The following is a 25403-nucleotide window of genomic DNA, read 5'->3' as shown; positions in this document are numbered from 1 at the left end:
CAAAACCAAAGTAATTTCCCTGACCTCTATAATGTTGGTGCCAGTGTTTAAAGTGAGTTTACAAAAAAGGTGTGACTGTTGTTATTAGAGGGATAGTCCTCTGGCAAATGCCCATTGTTACCAACACACTAGCAACATGAACATGCAGTAAAGCACCCTGTAGGTGTATCAGTTTCACAGCTTTGTCAATGCGAAAATGCTAAGGAGTGTCTCATCTAATTCTAATCTTTGACAATGCATATTTAAATACAGCTAAGTTTTATTTTGCAATCTGCCTTCATCCTGCAAATTTCCAAGATTAGATCATTATAATTAAGTATGGATTATAAAGGGTATATAAACACTAAACTGAACTTGTTCCCTAGTTTGTTGAAAAAAAGGTTTTTACACCTGATATATTATATTATATAAATGGCATATAAAGTAAACATATTCATTGCTACAGTTAAAAATAGCATATCACTTTGCATCTAAAGTTGTTTGATTGATACAAATAATTTTTTGGATTGAAAATGGCCTTTTCGCTGCATCTACTTTACAGACCTTCCTGACTTCCCCTTAGGTTAATTAAGGTTACTCCATAAAGCATTTCCAATACTGTTACAAATTTATTAACATTTCCCTGTCAGTTATTTGGAAGATAGAATGTCAAAAAAAATCAATACACGGATCAGAAAGCTAATTCAGCTATACAAAATAAATTTTAATTAACTTATTGAAAACTACCATAATATTCAGTTTATCTCTGTTATTGCAATTGTTGCACTTATGTGCTACAGCAAAATCAATTTTGCAAAACATTTAAAAATTATAATGATCCAAAAGAATGTTGTAGTTATGAGGCAGTGGAGTGAAGAAAGATCAAACATTGACTGTAAGACAATTTTACTGGAGGAGAGAGAGTGACACTTAGCATTTTTTAGTGGTCAAAATCACTTGCAGGTAAAAGGAATGTTTATTTGGTAATTCCAACCATTTTTGTGACCTTTACATTTCTTCAGGCTTGTGGCCTCCTACCAGACAAGGCATGTCCTGTACTCTCTCAAACTTTGTAGACCTGATTCTATGACACAATGCTTGAAAAGATGCTGGTTCCAGTTTTACTCCATCTAATGTCAGGGACACATTATCATAAAGTGCAATTTTTCATCGATTGTTATTTATTTCAATTTTTACATTAGATATGGGAACATATTTGTGAACTACGCATGCTTTTGAACCTGTTCTGCCATTCAACAAAGTCATAGCTGTTGTGGTTTCAAATCCACCTTCTTGTTGACACCCTTTTCCTTCCCTAACAGAACCCTTGATGGCCTTGTCCATCAAAATCTAACTCTGCTGTAAATACATTCTAAGTAAGAACTAAATTGAATTATTAACTAGGTCTCAAGTCCAATTACATAAGGTTTTTGTCCAAGGGGCCATTCTCCAGATTGCTGACAGGAACATGGAAGCATCACAAGAAAGTTCAACCCGTTGGGATTCCATCAGTGATATGAAAATGACTTGAATTCATGCAGCAGGGGATTGGTCTGAGGTAAATTCGAGCACACTGTCAACATTTTAACTGCTGTGCATGATGGGACAACCAGTGTAACTTTAACACAGATTCTACACAAAACATTATAAAGAGCCAGGAATACTTCACATCCATTTACTGTGAAAGCAGATGTCAGCTGTGTTTCCATTTGCTGAGATCACTCTTCTGTTTACGCATGGGATCCTGTTCAGAGGCAGCCAGTTAAGGAAAAGGTTATTGCCATTCCTTCTGCTAAACCCCATGGAACTTGCTCCCCATTCCTAACAGTGCAATTACTCCCCCCACCAAAGTTCAACTTCCAATTTGCTAAAATGAGATCCACAACATTGCCAGATGGTCCATGTTTCGTGCCAGTTTCTGCATCTATTGTTAAGTCCAAGAATTGTATAATTGCTTCCTCAAGGACACCTAATCTGAATTTGCACAATGTTATATGCAATTATGTTCCAGATTTGTGATATACAGTACATGAAGTTAAACCAGCTCCATATTTACACACTAGCTGCCCATAATAAAGATTTCACCTAAAGGATGCAAATATTTGTGAGCTGCATTTCCTTCGCTTCACAAGAGATGGTACTCAGGACATTCAATCCCATTCGATAGCTATAATCCAATTAGTTTAAACAAGTTAACACTGATGATTGGAATTTGGATGGTGATGACAATGGAATTAAATTAACTTTTTCAAATGTACTTTAACTTTTAATACTTTGGAAAATAGAGGAAAGGCAAACCTACAGGAAATAATACAGAAGGATATACAAGATTAACATTTATTCAAAATTAGACCACGAAAACAAAAGTATTACTCCATGCAGTGCAGCACCTCAACACTTGAACTGGCATAACATTCAATATCTGTGAAAAAAAGCACTTCACATAGAAAATTACACAACTGCATTATTTTTCCAAATATAGTCATTTTGTTTGCTGTCAGTTGTTAATTTTGGATCTCTCGAGATTAGAATCTTTGCCCCAGCAATACAATACAAAACTAAGTTCTGTCACCAGCACGAAGGTGCAGTCTCACAGATTTTTATCTCCCAGAATCTGACCTGAAAAAAAATATAACAGCATAAAGACAGTTCATATTTCTTCCTACTTGTATTTGGATGTATATCACTGGCTGACTCTGAAGTTAGCTGTTGAAAGTCATGCTGGAGCCTGATTCAGGTTTAGGTCAGTCTGACCAAGAAAACCTTGGACTCCTGCAACTGTCAAACTCTGCATAAGACTGTTCAGTTTCCTATCGATGCATTTATCAAAGTGCTGTAAAAATGGAAGAAAATCATTCCCCATTTTCCTGCTGAGGCCTTGAAACACTAGACAGGATTTTGTATGTCTTCTTACAAGGGTAAATACACTGGAGTCCAGATTGATCAATTACTTGGTACATGTCTGCATATACTTCAAATTTCACCATGTTACCCCCTTTAATAGTTATAGTGAGCAGGTAGAAAACTATAAGAAGTCAACACCATCATGTTTTCACATTCCAGTTGCTCAAATAACAATGGAAAACTAATTTCCTGCAATAATCATAATATATTTGTGTTAAATATTCAATCTGCATTATAATATTCTAGAAGGCTTGATGTCCAAGGTTTTGCATATCACTGCTATGATTAAAATCTTTCCTCTCAAAATCCTATCAGTTGCTATTCACTCAACTCTATACTGAGGCCAACAATTAAAACACTCTTCACCTCACTGCCAGGAATGATAGATGGCCACTATTGCACAATTATGCTTGTTTCACTGAAGTAATGCCTAGGCACCTTAGAAAGAACCTTTCAGGAAAATCCAACTTTCGACTAATTGATTTCTCTACCACAACAATGCGATCTTGATTTTATTTTTTTTAAAAAAGTGATCAATCTGTTTCTGCACAGTTGTTTTTCAAAACAATCTGTTTAAAATTATAACTGTTGGCTGTATTCTCTGCAAGGTAAACCACATCAAGTAACTGGAGCAGTCTAGACAGTATACAATCAATATAAAATTGATACTTGCATTACTGAGCTTGCATGAAAAGCACGAAGTTCTCCCAGGACATGCTTGGAGATAGTATTTAAAGTAACTGTGTTGTTTTGAATTTATAAATGGAGGATAGAAAACCATTGAAGCATTTCACAAACAAGCACTTAGATGTATTCATCGTTTTGGTCCTTGTTCAAGTGAGGCTTGAAAAAAAAATCCAACATTTTAAGCTATAATTGCGGGTTTCAGGTACGGCTCATTTAAGCAGAAAGAGAACTTTATGTTCATGCTCCCTGCCTTAGGAGAATCTATTTATTATTATTCTTGAATCTGTAACAGTATTACTGGTTAATAATTCAAATCATTGGCCACACCATTAAGATTCATAATATTGTGAGGTTAAGATTCTTTACTGAATGCATGGGTCAAGGATTATTCTACTGAATACCAAATAACTCACTTTTAAAAATGTAGTCAAACTGGGAGTCTGGCAACTTTTTGCATTTCCTTTTGCCTTTCGGATCTGGGTTTAAATGTGGCTCAAATTGATGGGTTAAATGTCTTTACTTGTTATTGGACTATAAGGAATGAGTTTGTGAACTGTGAATATATTTAACTGTGCAAAATTGTTTGATGGGTAATCTCATTCCAGTTACACAATAGGATGTTTGGATCAATGTCAAATTGGCATTGCTCTGAGGTTGGAACAGATATGTATTGATGGAACAGTGCATGAAGAACATTAATGTACACCTCACTGCGCTCTAGCTGGCCAGGGAATGCCTGGTGTTGCTCAGTGAATACCTGACTAGAGATGCACGCTTTCTCAGTACTGAATCAAAAGTCTTCCCCCTTAACGAGCACAAAAAAAGTTTCATAAAGAACTCCATTAAGTTTTGAACATTTCTAATGTGACCTCAGGCACAGTGAAATACTTCTGGCGATACTTCTCAAATGCAAAATGGCTAAAATGTCAAATAATACTGCAGCAATTGTGAAAATTAAGTAATTTCGCAGACTTACCTGCTTGGTTGGTTGTGACAGTGACTAAGGCAGATTGGTCATGGCTGGGATTCGAATTTGTTACTCCATTTACTGCAAAAACTTCAAAGGTGTAATTGGTGTGAGCTTGAAGATCAGTGATGGAGACCTTGGTATTCTTCAAGCCAGTCTGCTGAGGGATAAAATGAATCCCACTCCCACAAGGATGACAACGGCTGAGGTCATTGGTGCATTTCTTACAGATAACATTGTAGGTAACGTCGTGCCTGCCTCCATTGTTCTGGGGAGGACTCCACTCCAGGATCACAGATGTTTCATTGATGTTGGAAATCAAATTCAGTGGTGCAGAGGGTGGTCCTGGTTAGAGTGGAAAAATCTAGTGAATGACAACTTTATTGTGTTTGAAAAATTTGATACAATATTCAATCCATCTAATCATTTTTAAGGCTCTTAAGGGCATTATTGAAAATAAATCACTGTCAAATATTTTCAAACACAGACATGAAGCTTATTTTTAATCATCTTGGTTGCTGTACTTCCTCCCAGTTTATTCATATTAACCTGGTTATCTTGGATTTCTAAACTTGATGTAATGGCCTTGGGCAAAAAGCAAGTAAAAACATAAAGCTGCCAAGAAATGTGAAAGGATATTGAATATAATCTGTTCAGTGACATCAGCATCATTGGTAATGTTCTGGAGAACAGTTTTACTGAACACTGTCATCTTAACTATCGCTGTTTTGTGTATCTTCGCAATACCCTACACAAATAAGCACAGCATAAATTCCTGAAAATCAAACCTTGTTCAGAACACAGCAATTGGCTGCACTTGTAAACTTTATCATGGCGTTCTATACTGTAAACAATAAAATCACGTTTAAAATCACATTCAATATGCATGAGCAAGGATATTGGAAAAAGCAGCATAAAGAATAAATAGTTTAAAAATTGGGTGGAAATATTTGTAGTTTGTTCTAAGTTCATTTTGTGGACTGGACTTTTCAAAGTGGATCACAACGGAATGCTCTGTGTTCACGTGGGAAAATGTCCCACACTGAATAAGAGCTTTTTGGAAGCAAAAGTCAATAATTATTATGTGGGGACAGGGCACGACAGTGTCTAAAGAGGGAACCAGTGAGGCGTAAAACTGGAAAGCAGCTGCTTGCAAGAGTTGAGGAGCAGTGCACTAAAGAAGAGAGACATGGTTACACAACAAAGTGGAGGCCTGAAGCTCAGCAAAAGGAAAGGCTGCATAATGCCGCAGCCTGGAATGAAGGGGCAGCCATTTACCTAGTAATCCAGCTGTGTGCTTTGCACAATTACAATCATCCCATTATTAATTCAACTAAAATTACAAATATTAATTAAATTTGCTTTTTACCGTTCTTACAGAGTGTTTTAACATTAAGTAAAATTATCATATTGGCATTTCTAACCATTTCCAAGTTATTTGCCAGGGTCTTCGAAGACCGCTGTTTGCATTCCAAATAATTCAGGAATGCCATTATCAAACCTCATTAGCTTACAGGAATGTTTTAGAAATGGGACTATGCAGTTACAGCTAAAAAATTAATTTTGGAAATGAACTGTAGTTAATGCAATATGTAAGAAAAGATATAAAAATGTCAGTAAGGGAATGAATTTCTCAGTACTCCTGCTGATGTGGGGTTAGCAGTGCACTGTAGAATAATTATACTTTGTTTCAATTTACATGTACAATCCTCACTACAAAAACATTTCCTTTCAGATAGTACCTTGTAATTACTTTTAATTGGAGAAAATCAATTCTGATAACACGCATTTTGTGTAACTCAGTTTTCTTCTCTTTGCACCTGGTTCTGGGATTGGTGGGAACTGGGTTTAATAAGAGCAAAGTTCAGTGGCATTCGTTTGTTCTTACTGCTGGAAGTGATCCGCATTGAGCGAAGAAATTAAAGGCAATTAAAATGAAATAATTTTAGAAGGGAATGGTTTTACATGGAAGTATCTTGCCACGGTACTGCCATAACTTGTTACAGCACAATAAAAACACAGATAGAATCACTAATTGCAGGTCTGCAACTGCTAACTTGTGGGTTTATTTTCTTATACATACAATTTTTAATCACAATGTTTAATGCTTCATGTTTACTTTAAATGGATTAACAGCTACATTAAAGTGTAATGACATGACCTGAACCAAAATGCATTAAGCAGTGCTGTAGAAGTAGCTGAAATATGGTCTCCTGGTTTACTTTGAGTGAATAGTGATACTGTTTGCAAAGATAGTGTCAACCAGGAATCAATCCAAACTTGATGTAATATAACAATCTGTAAAAATAAGGCTTAACCCTGGTTAAAGAACTTGCATGTCTATCGTGCCTTTCACAACTTCAAGGATATCATAAAGTTCTATGCAGCCAATTTCTGAAATGTAGTCACTCTTGGAAAAGCAATGACTGAGTTGCACGCATTAATTTGCCCTTAAGACTCAGATGCTAGTTGTTTAGAGCTCTGGCCAACCTTAAGTTAGCTGAACACAGCATAAGTAGTGGGAGGCAACTACAATTGGACATGATGCTCCCTGCTTAGGGCAAGTTGGAGATTACAGAGGTCTGACAGGTCTGTAAATGGATACATAACCAAATAATCTACCATCATTCAATTGCCTAGTTTTGTGTGACAGCAATGGCTACTTGGTGAAGGCACCAGATGTTGTTTGATTGGAAATGGTACCTTAATTGCCATTAACTGTGGTAAAGTAATGGAAGAAGATATGAATGGAAGTTTTTAGGGAGGTGGGGGTCTTAAAAATGAAGAAAATAACAACATTATGCAAATCCTACTCCTTCACGTTTGGTCTATCCATTATCTTTCTCCATTGATCATACAGTGGAGAAAGAGTTTGCAGGACTCAAAGTTTGGAATTATATAGAGAAGAAAAATCAATTTAAGAAAAGCTTTCTGATTTCTATGTCTTTTAAAAGTGGTGTTGAAATGCAGAGTATCCAAGTTTAGTTTTGAAAGGGGTTTAAATGAAGGACTTCAGAAACTCTTTAATTTCATCACTTCTGACCAACATCCTGAAAGTACTCAATGATGGGCTGATATGGCTAGCCCAAGCAACTGATAAATCCTGTCAACCATGAAAGCAGAAAGGCACATTTGTGAAAGTGGATGATCGTAAACAAGAGAAATAAGTTACTTTATTACCCTTAAAGGAATTTTTTAAAATCTTTCTTGACACATCCACATATCATCAGCCCTAATAGATTTCTTTCAACAGATATGGAAAGTGTGTAGTTTGCTGGAGGCCAGTTTATTCAAGTGGTGGTACTCAGATTACATTATCTGTTAGCAAAGGATTCCTTGGCATTGCACCATTTATCATTCAACATGAGAAGTAGATTTACACTTAATGCTTCATTCCAATGGAAAAGGGTAATGTACTTCTTTCCAAACCTCTGTTGACAAATATTTTCTGCATTATATCTTGCAGCCCATTAGCAACCCCACACTTGGCTTGGAGCAAGTTGATTTTTGACCATTTTGCTATAAATGTCACAAGTTTGAACAATCTTGCAGTGAAGTTATTACACAAGGCTGCAGAAGTGAGTTCCAAAGGGCATGGACTACGTGAAAGGTCAGCGATGATGGAAGGTAGAATAAGAAACAATGTAGTGTCAGGAGAGCAAAAGGCAAAAGTAAGATTACAAACAATAAACTTCCTATAACAGACAGAGTTCAGAAATTATCTTTTAGGAAAATAAAATTTTACAGTTAATAAAATTAGAAGGGAAAATTACAACAGAAAGAGCTTGAAATCAATGAAATAGACTCTCTATTGCATCTAATCAGCACTTCACAAAGGCCCTTGCGGATTTTAACTCTGAACTGAGCTCCAAACCGAACTTGTCCATCATAAAGCCTGACTAATTCCAGCGCAATAATATTGTTCATCTTTTTTATTACCCCCTTCGTCCATTTCTCAGCTCCATATTCTATTTTTCCAAGGGTCCCCCAGCTAGTTTTCCAACTTCGAATTTTTATAAACTTGATCTCATTCAAATCTCTGTACCCCGTGTCTTCTTTGTAGAGGTTGCACCTATCTGTTACACTTACATTCCTTCCCCCCGCCCCCCGAATCAATCTGTTCAGAGATGTCATTTCATACCTCTGTAGCAGTTGAGGCTTAAACCTGGGCCTCCTGGCTGAGACTTAGGGACACCACCACCATGCCACAAAACCACTTCCTATTACATTAGTTCAATTGTCTCCCAATATTTTCTTTCCAGGCTTGCCAATAAAATAATGGCAAGGTGGACAAGAGTGAAGTTTTTAGTATGATAATAAGTAACTCAGTGACAACCAATGCCGTTTTTCAAAAAAAAATCTTCATTTGGGTTTAATGAAAAATTAGAGGAAAACCCTTTTGAAATGGTTTCTGGATAAACATACAGATTCTTTTAATTCTAGTAAAATTTGGAACAATATAGACGTATGGTACATTTACAGAATTTAATTTTGTACCCACATTAGCTTTACATCACTTTTTTGTACATATTCTAAGTTCCCTTTTCTGAAAGTCTAGGCTGAAAAATCATGGAAACATTGAGATTTCTTAAAAATCAACTATTTTGCATAAGAGTTCCAAGAGTACAAAACCATATTTGAAAAATCAAAGGGATATATGAAAGAGTTAACTGATAAGAAAGTTGTGTTTGTGAATGTTACATTAAGGAGCAGTTGCAATGTTTGAACACTGCAAAGAATCACTCAAATTAACACTGCATCAGTGAAGGTCATGTCTTTTCTGCATTCAGTTGAAAACGTGATTAAAACATAACATTAAATTGTATAGTCTATTATTTGGTATTGCCAACACATTTCCAAACTATTTGATAGGCTGATACCTTTCCATTCTACGGTGATAACTATATTAATTTTAATAAAATGAAATGTTAATCAGTATCTACATTTAACTACTGCACAAACCATGTTCATTTTTTGATGTGTACCTATCCAGTCAGAGTAAACAAGCAGCAGTTATTTTAACAAACTTATTTTAGTGAATAACAAAATTCTAACTTCTTAATTAATCCACAAACAACTTTCAGTAAAATCAAACCGTTTTACTTTTAAAAATACAATTCAGTTGGTACAGGAAATTTTTTGCATTAAAATGACACATTTTGTCAAAGATTTTCCCCTTGCACTCATCAAGACAATTTGTACGAAATACCTAAACAAAGGAAAATGACATTTCTACTGTATGACAGGTGTAGCAAGTGAACGCTGGTTTGTACAGGCTAATGCATCAGTTTATGACAACTGACAATGAAGTGCCAAGTTTTGTTTACATTTTAACAAGGCAAATTGACCATTTGGGAGAAAGTGAGGACTGCTGATGCTGGAGATCAGAGCTGAAAAATGTGTTGCTGGAAAAGTGCAGCAGGTCAGGCAGCATCAAAGGAGCAGGAGATTTGGCCCAAAACGTCGATTCTCCTGCTCCTTTGATGCTGCCTGACCTGCTGTGCTTTTCCAGCAACACATTTTTCAAATTGACCAATTGGTCAAGGCATTGCCTAAGAAATGAACCAGACAATGGCTGTCACCTATATCAAAACTATTTCTGCAGGAGGTAATTGGTACTGAATTTCCATTTCCAGAGTCCAAGTTAGTGTCTTCATTTTGAATAACAATCCCATCCTTTATCTTGTTGGTATTTTTGAAATTTCTAATAGCCAACAATTTCATTTGAGGGAACAGATGATCTGGTAATTTGTACATTATTATTAACACATACACAATTGAGACTTAACTGCCGGTGTCTCCTTCTGGCTGAATTCATCATCGCTGTCTTATATCTCAGCATTTATCCTTGACTATTCCAGCTCTGATTATTGATGCTTTTCCCGTCTCCATGTGATTAATACTTTAGTCAATAGCACAACAGGGATCCTAAAAAGGATGATCTTTCAAAATGCATCAAAGTATACAGCTCTATCAATGAGTCAAGAATTGTTACCTACAATGACCTTGAACTCCTATCCCTTAATAGTTCTTCCTCACTTTCCTGAAAGCGCTCTCATCATCATATTCTTGGCTATCTCCAATAGATCTTGAACCACTACTGCTCAGCAGTCTAATTCCTCCACTTACCTTTTTCCTTGAATTGAGAGATTAAATACAATGCAGTTTTCCTAGTTTACTCCTATTCCTCTAGTAACACTTAAATGTTAACTGTTGGCATTTGGTCTTAAACTAAATGCTGAGTGATACATATGCTGTTCATTTTAGCTGTACAATGTAATGTGCCAGCATTCTGTTTTGTTGTTAAAGGATGAAAATCATCTCAGATTCATGTACCATTAAGGCACAACTGTTCATTCTTTTTTTAGATGTATAATGTATCATGGCACATTTATTATATAAAGATTGCTTTGTTATTAGAATTGTAGGTGAAATAAAGGACCTAATTGCACTTCAATAAACAAACAATTGAGACAAAATGAAAATTAGACTCACTTGTACAGGGCATCGACAAGGGATCGTTTTCAGCTCTGAAGTACCCCCTTTCACAGGTGCAGGATGTGGAAGCTTCCTGAGTGGAAGAGCTATGGGGTGGACATTTCGAGCAGCTTGGATCTGTCGACAAAGCCTTGTAGTATCCAACTTTACAAGCTGGAAGAAAGAATGAAGTGTCACTGTGTTATTTACATAGCTTTATATGGAACCTCCTCGTAACATTTTGAAGTCTCTACAGTGGGATAACACTTAACTTTTAATGGAAGAGAAATGGAGTGTTAATGTAAATAACCAGAGGAGTAAAAGGATGGATTTCAAAACATTTACATGCCATGAGATTTTGTGTCTCAGATGTAATGGTTCTGCTGGTCTGAATGTCATCATTTTGTCATCACTAGACTATGTTTCTCCTAAAACAGGCAGTGGTTTGAACGAGAGTGAAAAGAGGGATTTAAAATCTCTATGTCACCTGAAGGTTATAAACTCACCTCTTGTTACTCATCATCCTTGCTAGTTGCAAAATTATCAAGAGAAGTAATTGGGGCAATAAACTTCTTCCGATGGCAGAAAAAACAATTAACCAAAACTATCAATCTCCCCCAGCTCTAGCTTCAAATCTGTAACAGAGGTGATTAAGATTTATGGAACTAGTGCTGTTGCATAAGGTTGCACGATGCTTTTGGCTATAGTTCAGCAGCTTCAGGATTTTATTGAGAGAAAAAAAATCAAGAATCACAGCTAAGTATAAAGGTCAAAACCCTCCCTCCACATCAAACAATGCTAACCCAAAGCAATCCCAGAAACAAGTAATAACAGCCCAAATGGGCAAGGGAGCCTGTCAGATTAAACAAATGGAGACTGTGAAGTACATTGTCCTGTTAACACTGAGCATTCCACTGCACTGACTGTAACAGCTGTATCGAAACACTAGAGTTACAGTTGCCCATCCATTTCTCATTTGGTTAGTTTTCAAGAAAATAATGCAGAAGCGTAAGTTGATATATGAAAATCTCATATGTCAAATATTTAAAACATGAACTAAACATTGTATGTCCTACTGTTAACTACTGTGACCAAGACTCTGAAGGCAAACTTTATTCATTTATCTCTTATATATCATGATCATTAGCAAGTGTAAATTAAACATACACAAATATATATAATTGGGATAAAAAGATATTGTTCTAATTCTAATTTAAATACTTTCCATTTATTAAGGAAATAAGATAAACCAAGTACAAATACTGCCATTTGAAATCTGAAGGCTGAGGACACACAGCAAATGAGTCAGCATCTTTCAAGGGAAAAACCACAATAAATGTCTCTGACTATGATCAGAACCACTGACAGGTGCTGTTTGACCTGCAGCATATTTCCAGTATTTTCTACTTCAAATAGTGATAACGTGCTTGTCATAAGAGAAATTAAAAGTCCAAACTAACATATTTCTTAAAGTATGTGTGCTGGTTTGTTGTTTTAATAAAATGCATCGTAGATTACTGAAGAACGGGGGCAGATTCTGAAGAATAAAGTCATTCTTGTAAAAACATGAGATATTCGGATTGCCTTAGGACAATATTGTTGTATGGCAGCTCACTATGTTACATCATCAGCTGTTCTAAATGATGGTTGCTGCCACCATTGTTCTTTAAGTCCTTGGTCTAGTCTGTTAGAGACAAATAACTTCCTGGTCTCATTGGAAGAGTCTCTTGTAGTTGATAAAATATAGTTTATTGCATGTGAGCAACTAGTTAGAGGTTACATTGTAACAATATCAGTCATGTCAGGAGAAGTACCATATATTAGGTCTCAGTCCTTCAAGATTGTAAGATGTTCTGCCCACAAGTCCATATGACATCAATGTAATAGGTGCCTTTATAGCATTTCATAGTATTAACTCTTTCAGATCCATAAATAACAAATACAAATATAGAAAATCAGGGTGAAATCTTTCCAGCCCTTGAATACATGCGGACAATGTCAAGTTAGGAAAATATAGCTAGATCAGCAAATATTAATTCTAGTCATCGTGAAAAATGTCTGATTCCACCTCATGTCTTGAACAACAAGATAAGGATCTCTCTAGTGAGTAACAAGAAGCCCACTTGCATGATGTTACATAGAAAATAGAACAGTATAGCATAGTACAAGCCCTTCAGCCCTCGATGTTGTGCTGACCTTTTATCCTACTCTAAGATCAAACTAACCTACGGATCTTACATTTTACTATCATCCATGTTTCTATCCAGGAGTCGTTTAAATGTCCCTAATGTATTTGACTCTACTACCACTGCTGACAGTGCATTCCACACATCCATTACTCTGTGTAAAGAACCTACCTCTGACATCTCCCCTAAACCTTCCGCCAATTACCTTAAAAATTATGCCCCTTTGTGATAGACATTTCTGTCATGGGAAAATGCCTGTTTATCCACTTTATCAATGCCTCTCATCATTTTGTACACCTCTATCAAGTCACCTCTCATCCTTCTTCACTCCAATGAGAACAGCCCTAGCTCCCTCAACCTTTCTTCATAAGACATGCCCTCCAGCCCAGGCAGGATCCCTGTAAACCTCCTCTGCACCCTCTCTAAAGCTTCCGCATCCCTCCTATAATGGGGTTACCAGAAATGAACACAATATTCTAAGAATGGTCTAACCAAGGTTTTAAAGAGCTACAGCATAACCTCATGGCTCTTAAAACTCAATTCCTCTGCAACTGAAAGCAAACCTACCGTATGGCTTCTTAACAACCCTATCAACTTACGTAGCAACTTTGAGGTATCTATCAATGTGGACCCCAAGATTCCTCTGTTCCTCCACATTGCCAAGAATCCTGTCTTTAACACTTAAATTTGAATGCAGATTACACTTTCCAAAGTAAATCACTTCACACTTTTCCAGGTTGAACTCTATCTGACACTTCTCAGCCCAGTTCTGCATCCAAGTACCCAAGCTTGCCTGATTGATCTGCAATTTCCCATTCTACAAGTACTGGATGTACCCCACATTTATGATATGGAAGCCAGTGCAGGTACCTGACAACTCCAGTTTGCCATGCACTTCTTCAGCCTCCAACTTAGCCAGCAGTCACCAACATCTCGGAGCACACTCCATTGGCAGGCCACATTTCTCCTCCTCCCCCCACAATGATTAGCACCTAGTGTACAAGCCTCACTAGGTCATTATGATGCATCACCAACCCACCCACAATACAGTTTTCCACTTTATTGCTGCACTTTGTAGCACACTGGTACCTTTCATTGTAATGCTGCTGCCAGGACACTTTGCTGCATAGGGGCAAGCATCCATCAAAATGAAGACAAGGCTGAATCTCAGGGCTGCTCATGACATTTATGCCTTGCCTTTGTCTTACCTTTTTTCTAACTGCTAGAATTTAGACACACAGTCTTTTGCCTTGCCTTGCAGACAGAGTCAGGTAGTTTGTCGTAGTTGTCAGCAGTCAATCAAGGAGATGGACAGGGTTGCAGAGGGGCCAATAAATGTGATGAAGACTAACTCGTTATGCAAGGGTGGGAATTGACAAAGCATTGCAGGACATGGGGGTGTGATGGACAATGGAGACCTGGGAGAGCAGCTGCAATCTTCCAAGGATGAAGATGAGGATGTTGAATCTGAGGAACATCACCTTCTGCAGCAACAAGCGTTACAAGTCAGACAGGACTAAATTGATACCTAGTTCCAGTAGATGAGAGCTGGGTAAAATGATCACTCTCTGTCTTTAAATGTGTCAGTGCTCAAAACAGCAAGCAGTTATGCTCCCAGAGGCAAATGCAGCCTTTCTTTGCTTTTGATGTTGCAGAAAAAGAGTGGCATTTTCAACTGCTTGCAGGCTTCCTAGATTAGACAATGAGAAGATTTTAGGTTACATTTGGTGTTAAGGTCAGAGTAGCACTCCCTTAGACAGGTTTTGAAGGTGGAATGATGTTGAGGGTGGTTAATCTGTGTAGCTTGAATTTTTATAGCTGCAGTTAAATGGCTGCCAATCGGACAGCTGATGATATAAAATAGTAATTGTGAGCTTATATTTGCAATAAAACATCAGCTGTGCCACAAGTGTGCCTTTGGAATAGTTTCTCTCTGTTCCCTCCCATTATGTACACAGTGAAGGGGAGTTCCTGGTTGGCAGATTTATGCTTTAAAACGGCGCCAGTGTCAGGGATCCTGGGAGGTCCTATCTGCAGCAAGTACATCCACCATTACCAAGCAGAACGGAGCATGCGTGGGGTGGCATAGAGATATGGTGCTTACCTAATCAGGCAAACTGCAGCGATCAACATACCTCAAAGGGCTCATGGAAAGAAAATCTCAACACTGACACTTTGCCAATTCCTGGTAAAATTTAGCTCTAGGTACATAACCTGATAACAAAGAAAGAAAAATATTCCCAATTATAAGACCATTAGACATAGGAGTGGAAGTAAGGCCATTCGGCCCATCGAGTCCACTCCGCCATTCAAGCATGGCTGATGGTCATTCCATTATGATCATTCCAAGGACACACCGATTTAGTCACCCTATAACAACTTTTACAGATGGAAAGTCAGAATTTGTCAGTCACATCTTTGAATGCAGACAGGCAACTTAAATCATAGAATTCAAATTTGTTACAAAAACCTCTATCTTGAACAGGTGTTCAGTAGTTGGCATTTTGCAATATTAGTCACTGGACAACCAACAGAATTGGCTTATTACCCCACTCAGGTGTATTGTAGCCAAGTTGCTAGGCTACAAAATTATACTGAGATAACAGATTACAGGTAATCAAGAACCTGAACCTTTCTGGAATGTTGATTGTAAAATTATAATCAAATTAGGCATTTGTTCACCTGTCAAAACATTCCTAAGGTTAGAATGAAGAAGTTCAACATACAATTAAGTATCATGTTATATGCATACCAAGGATAATGCACTTCCTTGAATAGGGTGCCTTGGGAATTTCTTTGATAAGTTTTTTAATGTAATAGACTGGGTAGCATTCTCATTATCTTCCTTCAACAAGTGTTCAATTTAAGCAAGAAATTAGACATAAATCATCAGCATTTGTGATCATTAATGTTGGATCAGTTGAGACATCACCACCTCTGAAGAGTTCAACAGCCATCACCAGAGAGGCATCCAGACACAAAAGATGAAGAAGTTACTAGATCATAAAGAAAGATTTTATTATTGGCTTGTTTCAACAAAGTGGTTGAATGGAGAGTGTGGAATTGGTCTCAAAGATGAGGGCTGCATTGGCCCCTGCACAGTTGACATGGCAGAGCTTCCAGCAGCAAAGGGCAGGTGGGCATGTATGATGTGCTGCAATTGCATAGGCAGCTGTCAGACGCACTAACCTCTCAGTCTAACGGGAACAGAACTGGAGAGCACTAAGCCATGAATTTTTGATTGCCATAAATATGAAGGGTAGTAAAATGAGTACAACCTAAATTCAACATTTAGATTGAAACTGAAAAATCCAAACATTCACCAAGATGTTTGATATATTGACCAGGAACATTAACTTTCTTCTCTTGCCCCAGATGCGGCTAGACCTAAGTGTTTTCAACACTTTGTTTTCCTTCCAGAATCGGCAATGTTTTGCTTTAATGTTTTTAGTTTTGTTTTCTGGAGAATCCGATGCTTAAACATGATTGGATATTGAACCGCTCAGCTACTCCAAAGCAAAATCAGTCGATCTGTTTGTTCAGTAGTCACAGGGACAATCTTCAGAGATGATCTCAGCCAATGCTTTATATTTAAGATTGATGAGAAAAGTGTGTGTGTGGGAGACATTGCGATCACAAGATTGTCTTTTTGTTTTAAAAGAAAAAAAGGAAATTGGGATGATTTTAAGTAGTGGGATTAATGGGGCATGCTAGAATTTAGGCAGTCTGCTTGCTAATGTAAATAGGTTTGCTGAACAAGTATAGAAGCTCATGATCAGGGCAGTTTGAGGTAGAACCACACAGCTCAGCCGTTTAAAAAATATGAAAGCATTTTCAAGTTTTAAACTATTCTCTCCTGTTCTGGCACATAGGCAAAAATAAACAGAAGCTAAATATAAAATATTAGTTTTCATTCATAAAGCATTATATATTAATATTATGTATTAACAAGGAGTTATAATGATCTTGCACTTGCAACAAGAGAATCATTTACATAACTGTTCAAACAATGACAAGCAAAGAAAGCACAGATCTAAATCTTAAAGAGCTGGCTAGTCTGCCTGAGATTATCCCTGATCTTTTAAGTCATACTGATCCTTAAAAACCATTTAAGTCCCAAACTCAGCTAGCAGATGGGATCAACCCAAGCAGCTAGGGAAACAAAGAACTGTTATTATTCAAAGATCTAGTCAGGACTGCTGTCAGCCTGTGTCCACAAGAGATCATCATAGTGCATTTTTATTTTTTCTAAATCGCACAGATTCAAATGTGATGTTTGATGTGCACTGATGTAACTGTGAGAAGGTAAATAGTAAGAGGCTGAAGGTCCAAGTAAAATGAATGCTCATTATAAGTAATTTGCCTATTTCTCAGGAATTTTATGTAAAATATTTTCCCTGTTGCACAAGTGAACAAAAAAAAAACGATATATAGGCCAATCTCTTCTCACTTAAAAGTCTGTTTGCTTGACACCAAAGGTTAAATATGCTGTACCCCTCCACACTTAACTAAAATCAAACAAAAAATAGTATTAGGGTCACTCACTGAGTATGCAAATTACAGCACAAGGGACTTTTTCTTGTGTAATTGATGGTTAAAATAATAGACCTTGTATATTTTATTCTAAAAGTTAACAATAGTGATAATGAATTATCCTTCAGCAAACAATGTGATACTTCCAATTCAGAAACCTTAATTCTATACACTGACATTGTTTTATACCTTAGCCAAACTATTTATATTTAAAACACTAAGAACTGGAATTAATCACATTGAGATTGATACATCAGCATTATGATTGGTGCCACAGCGTGGTAAAAGCCACATTATAGCCGTAATTTTCAAGAACGGGAATGATGTTAAGTGTGCGTAGACAATGAGATATGTGGGCACTTTATCATGAATATCCCAATTAGGAAAGTTTCTATGTATAAACGCTTAGGGAGACTGACCTACATAATGTGGCAGCAAAATCAAAGGATACAAATGTCCACGCACAGAAAATTCTGCAGAATTCAACAAACAAAGATGCAAAAATTAATTCAAGATGGAAGCTTTACTGACATCTCATATCTATGCAACAGCATAGGGGGGGCGTTGGGATAATTACAAAACAATATCTGCCACAAACAGAGTCAAGTTCTCAGATAATTCATCACCTTTGGAAAAGGATGTGGAAGAGTACTTTTTTTAAAATGAAGGTGTTCTCTCAATTTTAACCAATTTTTAAAATTTAATGTTTCTGCTCAAACTAGCATGCCATTACGGAATGAAAAGATTTGACATAATTCTGAACAGCTGTAAATTATAGAGATTTTCCATACCATGTAGTTATCTAAAACCCATCATTTTCTTCAGGTAATTTGAGATGAAACAAAAATTCAACTCAACATCTCCTGCAATTTTAATCAGTATAATTATCTAACTCCAAATTAAATGAAAATCTTTCTAAAATGCACTGAATTTAAATCTAATTTTCTGTTAAGCACGCAAAGAAGAAAAGCCTAGCATAAAATAGTTTATAATGTACTATTGTCAGCTATGCTTGATGTATTAACTAAATGGTATGCAATTTTAAATATGTATATACCTGTAGACAATGAAAGTCACTGTCAGTGAAAATGGCTTGAATTTTTTGTAGATGTTATTTGCAGTTATTAAGGTAAGGGGCATCAGTTTTGAGGAACCCTTTTCATGAAATGTCAACATCAAGCACTCCTTATGAATGTAGGGTAAGCCTCCCTTAATCTACCTCAACAATGCACTTTGCTCCTGCAAAATCACCTCCTACTGCTTAGTGTGACATTTCCATTACCAACACCAGCCATCTTTGTGTTATCTCTGATTGAGACATGTAATAGTGCACCAATTAATGCAGAAATTTCACAGTTTTATATGATGGCCTTACACCAAACACCAGGTTGAGAACAAATTCATTTCACTCATAAGCCTTAAAGCAGCAGCAGTAATTTTTTTTTCTGTGCCCTGAATTTTACCACTATTTTCTCAGGTGAATAAACAGCAAATCCATTCTTAAGAAAATCATTTTGAGAAATTGGAGTTTAACTGTAGTTTTCAAAACGTTACAGCAGAACAGGTTAACTACTTTGAGGTTTCTGTTCTAAGTCACTCTTAACTGATATTTGAAATCTTCTGATTTTTTTTCACCTTAAGGCCAAATAAGGATATATTTTGTTTGGCAAGTTTACATAGCTCTCTGTATTAAAGCAACTCCCTGGGAATGGGCCCCTGGCCAATATCGCCAGCAGGTAAATTCCAATTCTATGATAATCCTTTGATTTATACGGTGCTGACTGAAACAACTTTATCTGCCTTCCTAAAGAGTTCATTAACCACCCCAGCGCACCACCCCTCATGTTATGTGATGAGTTGTTTCACTGTTTCCCAACTGTGTGCCTATGATCTTCTTTGCTGATAATAAAGTATCCTAAAAATTACAACTAAAAATTCTTCCACAATGACACTGCTTCCAATTGCACAAATACTGCACAAGTAATTGCACAAACCAACTTTAAAGCCATTCAAAAGGATCCTGTTAGATGATAACATTGAACTGAAACTCAATTAAAAATACTTTCCATTCTCCTCCATACACTTTACTTGGCTTATGACCATTTTCTGAAAAAAATTCAGTTCCATTCTCACCTTGCTTTCCAACTATATATAGCTCTCCATCTATCATACAGCTCTGAATGCATCTGTGAATACCATATGGCTTTGTATGTAAGATGACCATGCTGAATTTAGAATAGGTGCAAGCTTTAAAAAATGTACTTTTGTAAGGATAACTTGCAGTTAGATAAAATATTAACTTTATATTGCCACATTATTTAAAACTATTTTTTAAGCTGAGAAACGTATTCATCTTCTTTATTTATGTGAATTTGTTGTTGACTAATAACAATAATCTAACTGAAGCTAATTAGGAACTGTAGGCTTGACTCTCCTGTGAGCTTTAGGATTAACATTAAGCTGAAAAGTGATTTGCATTCTGCAATTTTATCACGGATCTCCTTATTGACTGCTTGCGAGTTTACTGTCCAATTAAAAATGGTGGACAGGCTCTGGACACTTAACTCAGAGGACTGGCAGCTTTGGAGCTTTAAGGTACCATTGGGAGAGATGGGCACGACTGAGGCAGCAAAGAAACCACAAAGGCACCTTGACATGATTAGGCCCTTGGGCAGGGACGTACAAATTAAAATATATGATGCTAAGAGGACAGTCGGCCCCATGGGAAGCAGGATGAATCAATCCAAGGGGATATTTGGAGCTACAGGGTTGCCATACCTGCCCACAGCCCCCTTTTGGGGGTCTATGGAGCTTTAGGCTCCAACGGCCGCTCGGTCTGCCATTGATGCAGTCTCTATGAAGTTGGTAACTGCCTCCATCCCTGAAAAATACCAACAGACCCATAAAATTAACCTTTGTTATGCAAATTGACTGTGGGTCAGACAGTCCAAATGCCTTGCCATTCACTATTAGTAAGCTAACCCAGCAGCAAGGTACCAATAGGAAACTGTCCTAACATGGCTCCTTGCTCTCTTACCAATACCCCAACTGCATTCCTACTGCCCAGAGTACAATCAAATTCAGCCTCACATCACTAATGGTTTGATTGTGGCAGAAGTCTTTGAAAGGTTATTACAGTCTCAATTCACTTTACTAATGACAAGGTCAACATCACCTGAAAAATACATAAAGCTCTTCTGCACAAAGGAGAAAATCACAAAACTGCAGCGCACCTTTAAATGCAGAGTAATTATGTGCATTTCAGGCACAGAACTTTTAAATTGAGTTTTATTTCTGAACAATCCTACCATTTTAACATGCCCAAATGCTGCATGGTAGAAATTTTGGATTAATTACAAGTTGGTTTGCGATGAATGAGTGCTTTTGTCATGGAATGTAATTTTAGAATGTTGTAAGTCAAATCTCTTGCCTTGCGGATGGTTGGGGTTGAACTGAATTATTAAGCAACTTTGTCTTTTACATAGAAAATTTAATCAGGAAAATATTGAGATGTTATAAGGTGTTGTGTTAATGATGCTGGCTGGAACCTGCACCGTCTGAAACAACAACGGGTGAGTTACAAAGGGTGTTCTTACAATCTAGTATCACCATACTTATAAAGAAAATATTTACAAAGTCTTTAATTAAGTCAATCATATTCTCAAAATGCTTGACAATTTTTTGTTACTGCTCAATAACTCTTCATGTTATGTAGAGGAACAAAGGAGACTATTCCATGAGAAATTCATTGAATATTGGCTGGTTTAACATCTTATGAATCTTAACGAATCAGATATACGTATCAGAACAATGTTGGACAGCCTTATCAAACACTGAAACAGTGAAGTTGAGCCTTTTTTATCTTATCATTTTTTGGAAAATTATGTCTGATTAATCTGTATGTGGTCTCCTCCTGCATTTACAATGCCAACAAACACAAGGTTTATTGCCATCTGATTAAAAGACTTAAACTAGAGTTGCTCTTCATGTGTGCCAATGGTGCTACACAAGTATAGATTGAAATCAAGTAGTACTGTTAGGGTAATACAGCCTTCCATTATGTGTTATTGTCTTTAACTGGGAATCAGCTAGAACTACAGGAGTTACCTCCTTGACATTTTTTTTAAATCAGAGTTTATTATCTCCCATTAGGTGAGAAATATTTAGCATCATTGTCTAAGGTATTTATCTCCATCTTCCAAAGCAATAGTGGAATATGGTAAAGATGAGCTATTTGCACACTGAAATAAAAATTGCATTATTACAATGTTTGTCATTGTCTCCCATGTAATTTTGTAATCTGGCACACTTCAAGATGCTTGATAGCAATAAAATAAAAAGATCAGATCACCTGTTTTGAGTGATTTTCAATAAGGGTTGGATCTTTGTCAATTCCCTGGAAAGACCTCTCTTGCTCTTCTTTGAATAGGGCCGTGAGATCTTTTTTACGCTCAATGATGCAGATGAATTGTCAGTTTAATGTCTGCTCCAAAAGAGCTTGTGTGTTGAACGCTTTATTGCTTCAGGTGGGAAACAAAAATGTCAATATTGCGACATAGCTTCAAAATTCTCCCTTGCCTGGAGTCACAGATAAAAAGCAAAGATTAAACTGGTGCTGAGGTCACGTGGAAAATGGCACCATGCCAGGATGAAGCATAGAATTTTTATCCAACGTCCCATAGATAAATGCAATTAATTAATTTTAATTGAGCCTGAATGAGAATGGATGCCAGGACCAACTAAAAGCAATAGAAGTTGGATGGGCATTACCCCATTTGTTCTGCTTATCATGCAAAACCAATGGTTAGAAGGTTTTGTGTCTTTTCAATGGGAATAACTATCTGATATAACAAATTAATTTCTCATGTTTACCTAACGGTTGGCATTAGCAAAATATTATCAGTCCCGAACCAATTAAGCAAACAGCTGCCTCATCTTTGTATGTGGTTTTCCCTAGCCAAAAGACTTTTTAAAAAAAAAATCAAACTAACAGGTAAAAGCACCCTTCAAACATAGAATTACCTGTCACCAAGCCATATTGAATAAAAGGCCACAAGTTTGATTCTAAGTCTGCACAGGGATGAGAGATTACAATTGCTGATAATATAACTAAGCTTTTATGGAGAAAATCATCCTTGGTTGTCTCAAAACTGTTAACCAGTTACCATTGCTGGAGAGTAAACATGTGGGTATAAATCCCATTTAATTAAAACTTAATTCAAATTTTAAGATCTGCCATAGTGGGACTCAAACTCCTGTTTCCACACATTAATTTAATGTTCTGGATTACTTGTCCAATGATATTATCATTATGTCTGAACCGTAGATTCATAAAGGTCCAGCATAACTTGACTGTTTTTGTACTCAATGCTAACATTTGTGTAGCCCAAGACCACTTATACTTTGCTATCTCCTCTCTCAATAAATGATCTCTTCAAAGATCCCCACACACAAATCCTTGGCCCCTCTGACGTTTCATACATTTTAGAACTGAGCTATTAAACGTAGTTTGATTCTCCCCATCCCTTTCACCAAAATGCATCAACTCACATTTCTGATTGATATGGAGATGTTATGACACAAACCCCTGGAGCAAGTGGGATATGAACCTGGGCCTTCTGATACAGAGATAGGAACACTACTACTGCACCACAAGAGATATCGCATCTACCACCCAGATGCCCATTATACGAATCAATTTATTTCATATTGTGCCAACCTCATTGAATACCATTTCTCATTGACAAATTTTCAAATTTTATGTATTCCAATATGCAGATAATTTATATAGGTCAAAACAAATGGTACAGGTAGACAACCCTTTATCCAAAATCCCAAAATCCAAAAAGCTCCAAAGTCCAAAGGTTTGTTTGTGAATTTTTTTTCTCATTCACAAGGTTGTTTGGTGTGCAAGCAGTTAACCCAAACCCACACCCACTTTGATGCGTGTCACTCAGATGCGACGTGGGTGGGCATGGCCCAGCACTGGCAGGTCTTAATTCTGTTTCAGGGCCCGTAGTATTCTGAGTCTGCTGCTCAGTAAGATTTTTAAATTTCACCATCAAAATGTCACTTATTCAGAAATTTGAAAAATTCTGAATTCAAAAAAACCAGCTGGTCCCAAGCATTTTGGATAAAGGATTGTGTACCTACACCAATATTGTCCACGGAGAACATCACCATAGTTTGAAAAACAACAATTTATCATGAATCACTTTTCTGTCCTTAAGCCTTTTTTTTAAGAATTGACACTGTCCTTCTTATTTGCTGAGCCATAGCTTTGTTAACAAGACTCTTATGTGGCACTAAGTCAAGTGCTTTCTTAAAATCAATATAGCTAATGTTCATTGCATTCCCTTCATTGATCTTCTGTTATTTCATCAAACAATACAGTTAAGTTAGACAAGCACAATCAACTAATTACAAATTCATGCTGGTTGTCCTTAATTAACTCAAACATCTTCAAACGCTTGTTGATTTTCCTCACTATTTAACTAAGACTTCACTCATCACAGAAGTTAAACTGTTTGGTCTGTAGTCACTAGGACTGACTTTAAAACACTTTCTTGAATTAAGGTGCTATATTTATCATTTAGTAATCTTCTGACACCTCCCTCTGTATCTAGGGAAGATCAGAAAATTATGTTGAATTCTTCCATTATTTCCAACCCTATTTTAACAATCTGGAAAGGAAGTCATCCAGACCTATTGACTAATCCTTGTTAAGACATCATCTTTTTATTTTCTGTATTTTTGATTGTGCACTGAAATGAGCAAAGGGCTGTTTTAAAAGAGGAGGAATGTTAAATCCTTCACTTGACTGGGCTACATATGAATTCAGACCCACAGCAATGTGGTTAATTCTGGGCAACAAAAGCTGACCTAGACAAGACATCAGATCCTATGAGCAACAAAACAGAAAAGCACTGCATCTAGTCCTGGTCACTGCATTCCGAGTAGCGGCACTTTTTCTTTTTTTATGGATTTGTTCCATAGTGGATGGGATGAGGGGAGGTTAACACATAGAAATGAATCAAATCTTTCCACTTTGTCCTTACCAGATGTCCAAGAAAAATATTTCCTATTCACCCAGCCTGTTGAGAAGATCAATTTTGGAGCAGAGTCTCATTGCTTTTGGCTTTCCATCTACCTTAAGCACTGCAGTCACAGTATTAGTACAATCTATATTCTGACAACAATGATGGGGTTTCAACAGCCAAGGTATTGTAGCTTAATGGGTGCTAATGTGGTTGAACAGCTGTAAGAGCTTGCATGTTTAGTGTATTACAAGTATTTCTTTGAGCATTTACCATTCAATTACATGTCTATGTTCAGTATAAACGGCTGCCACAATAACCACATTGAAAAGGCCAGCCTCTGCTATTGCCACCACCTCCAGCCTGACATCTCCAAATTTTGCCCTACCCTTTTAGCATGCCAAAGCAATTGTTCCCAGCAGGATAACTGGTCCACTGATTACACCACCCTCTCTCCATTCCACAGAACCATCCCATGTACATACAGGGGATGTACCAGGTGCCCTTTGACTTCCTCTTTTTTCACTGTCCAAACTAGCAAACACTCCTGTGAGAAACACTGACTTAACTGTATTTCTTTCAATTCAATATACTGTTGGAGTCTTCTCTGAACTAAATTGGGTGATCACGTCG

At 36.9% G+C, this 25403-nt stretch overlaps 1 protein-coding gene across 2 annotated transcripts in view; it reads right to left on the bottom strand.

Moving 5' to 3' along the window:
* Positions 1 to 25403, bottom strand: part of epha4a (eph receptor A4a) — a 103112-nt gene that overhangs the window by 43471 nt on the left and 34238 nt on the right. The window contains exons 4-5 of one of the 2 annotated variants that reach the window (XM_060834863.1): positions 11033 to 11188; positions 4547 to 4882 (exon numbers count right to left, since the gene is read on the bottom strand). In XM_060834863.1, the coding sequence (XP_060690846.1) occupies positions 4547 to 4882; positions 11033 to 11188 (492 nt within the window). Of the gene's footprint in view, positions 1 to 4546; positions 4883 to 10259; positions 10466 to 11032; positions 11189 to 25403 lie in introns of those variants that run through there. The other variant, XM_060834864.1, reaches the window with a different exon arrangement.

The sequence above is a fragment of the Hemiscyllium ocellatum genome, chromosome 13, assembly GCF_020745735.1.
Source record: "Hemiscyllium ocellatum isolate sHemOce1 chromosome 13, sHemOce1.pat.X.cur, whole genome shotgun sequence".
In the NCBI taxonomy this organism is placed as follows: Eukaryota; Metazoa; Chordata; class Chondrichthyes; order Orectolobiformes; family Hemiscylliidae; genus Hemiscyllium; species Hemiscyllium ocellatum.
This window is presented reverse-complemented; position numbering and strand designations above follow the sequence as displayed.